The sequence below is a fragment of the Trypanosoma grayi genome (genome assembly GCF_000691245.1).
Source record: "Trypanosoma grayi strain ANR4 Tgr_704_V1, whole genome shotgun sequence".
In the NCBI taxonomy this organism is placed as follows: domain Eukaryota; phylum Euglenozoa; class Kinetoplastea; order Trypanosomatida; family Trypanosomatidae; genus Trypanosoma; species Trypanosoma grayi.
The window spans coordinates 1-2,291 of record NW_008826323.1 but is presented as its reverse complement, the minus strand read 5'-3'; the positions used below and the strand labels follow the sequence as shown (position 1 = coordinate 2,291).

Sequence of the window (2,291 nt, the reverse complement as noted above, 5' to 3'; positions counted from 1 at the left end):
AGAGAGAGAGAGAGAGAGAAAATCAGCGCACACAGAAACAAGATCAGAGTGACACATGTACAGTCGTATATTTGGATTCCCTCCCTGCTACCGCCTAGACGCGCTGCCACACTCTTCACTCTCCTCGGACGCGCTTCACGCGGTCCGCAATCTGCTTCTCCAACTGCCGCCGCCGTTTTTCCTCCAATGCCTGCCGCTCCGCCTCGCGCTGCGCCCGGTCGAACGCGTCGCCGACGGCGGTGCCTTTCCGCACGTGAAAGGCCGCTGCGAACCGCTCCGCCGTCTTCTGGACCGCCTCCGCCTCCTCCAGCCGTCGCGCTTCGCCCGCCTCGTCGCGGTAATGGCGGAGCAATGACTCGTGCAGGGCGAGGCACTCCCGCTCGACAACGTCGTCCGGCACACCACTGGCTGTGCGTTCCTCGCGGTACAGCAGCACCTTCAGCTTCACGGCATGCAGTGCCTGATGCCGCTGCAGCCTCGCCGCCAGCTCCTTATTTTCCTTCGCCGAACGCAGCGCCTCGAGCGGGTTGACGGGAGCCGGCGGAGCCTCGTCGCCGTACGCCGCCGGCGTGAACTTCGACAGCTGCGAGACGGCCGCTCTGCTGCGCTGCACGTAGCCGCTGAGGCCCGTGCCCTTCACACTCACCGACCCGATGCCGTTGTACATGGCGGCAGGGTGAACACCAGGGTCTTGGGAGCCACAACTGAGGGTGGGGGTACTTGCCGGCAACACGTGCAGAGAGAAGGAGAGAAAGCAAACGGGGAAACAAGAGGGACTAGCAAACTGAGTGAGAAGCAACAAAGAAAACAACAAGAACAATAAAGAGGGTGACAAAGAAATCAAACGACACGTGTAAACTTGAAGGGGAGGTATCTCCAGTCCTTCATTCCATTGTGTCCTGGGCTCCGCGCCCGGACGCCTGCTTTTCTACCCCGCCGTCCAGCAGCAGGCGCTCGCCGTAGTGCCCCTCGAGCCGCCGCAGCAACGCTTCGCACCGCCAAAGTAGCGTCTCACGCGCCCGCACAAACCGGGCCTCGTGCTCGCTGTGCCGCTCCAACGCGTAGCGCGTGGCCAGCTCGTCCATCTCCCACCGCTCCGACACCTTTGCCCGGTTTCGCATGTCGCTCGCGCGCAGCTGCATGAACAGCGGCTCCCCCTCGTAGTGGTGGTCCTGAAACTTGCGCGTGGAGGTTTCGTGGAAGATGCTCGGGTCGCGCGGGCTCCACACCTGCCAGTGGCGCCGCACATCCGTGGCGTCAGCGCCAATGCTCCAGTGCGACGGGGTGCTTGGGACGAGGAGCGGGTCATAGTAGACCGCTTCCTCCTCCTCCCCACCACCGTTCTTGTCGTGGCCGCCCTTCAGGTTTTGGCATTGACCGTCGTTTCTCTTGTTGTTGTTATCATGTGCGTCTGCCGCCGCACACCGCTGAATATCGCCCGTGGGCCGCTGCGACTTATCTGTCATCTTGCGCTCGTAGCTGCTGTCGATGCTGACGTACACGTCGTACGTGTCTCGCTGCCTCCGTGCGCTCGTAAGCGACGATACGGACTGGCCACTGATGTCGATGCCGATGTCGTGCATCACCTTGACGGCGAGCGGGTGAACGGTCGCCTCGTGGTGCACGCCGCCGCTCTTGATGAATACTGCACCTGCCGTCATGCGGCGCAGAATAGCCTCCGCCATCTGTGTGCGCGCGCGATTCGTCACCCCGGCGATGAGAATGCCACGACTACTGAGAGCCATTCCCTCTTTCTGCTGCTGCTGTTGTTGCTGCCTTCTCCGCCACTCCATTCCCAACAGAAATACAAACACGTACGCACATACAGTTCAAAGTCAAACATACAGTCCAAAACACAAGACGGGGTCGTAACAAAGTATAGAATATAGACTCAATGGAATACGCATGTATAAGTGCCTCAAATAAGTTAAGAGAACGAGAATACGGAAGTGACCAAATCACCACCTAAAGCATTTCGCAGGCCTCCCACCCCCTGCACCAGGATCCGGCTGCCGGCCCATCACCCTCTTACTTGCCACGCGGCACAATCACCGCCTCGAAGTACGCCGGCTTCACCGACTCCACCTTCACGACACCCCGCAGCGCCGGGTCGTGACGCAGCTGCTCCAGCACCACGGGGTACAACGTGGAGTGCCCGCGGCGGCTGTGCTGCCCGAGCCCGACGACGATCGTCAGGCGGCGGATGCCCTTGCTCGTGCACAGCTCCACGCGGCGCCGCAGCACCTCCACCGCCTCGTCCACGTGGAAGCCGTGCAGGTCGAGCGTCGACG

The 2,291-nt window shown here is 61.6% G+C and overlaps 2 protein-coding genes across 2 annotated transcripts; both read right to left on the bottom strand.

Moving 5' to 3' along the window:
* Positions 1–115: 115 nt before the first annotated feature.
* Positions 116–667, bottom strand: DQ04_07041010 (hypothetical protein; the record flags this gene model as incomplete). Its single annotated transcript, XM_009314992.1, has 1 exon — positions 116–667. The coding sequence occupies one exon, from the start codon at positions 665–667 to the stop codon at positions 116–118; it is 552 nt and encodes a 183-aa protein (XP_009313267.1).
* A 217-nt stretch (positions 668–884) lies between these two features.
* DQ04_07041000 (hypothetical protein) lies at positions 885–1,793 on the bottom strand (the record flags this gene model as incomplete). Its single annotated transcript, XM_009314991.1, has 1 exon — positions 885–1,793. The coding sequence occupies one exon, from the start codon at positions 1,791–1,793 to the stop codon at positions 885–887; it is 909 nt and encodes a 302-aa protein (XP_009313266.1).
* Between the last annotated feature and the right edge of the window lie 498 nt (positions 1,794–2,291).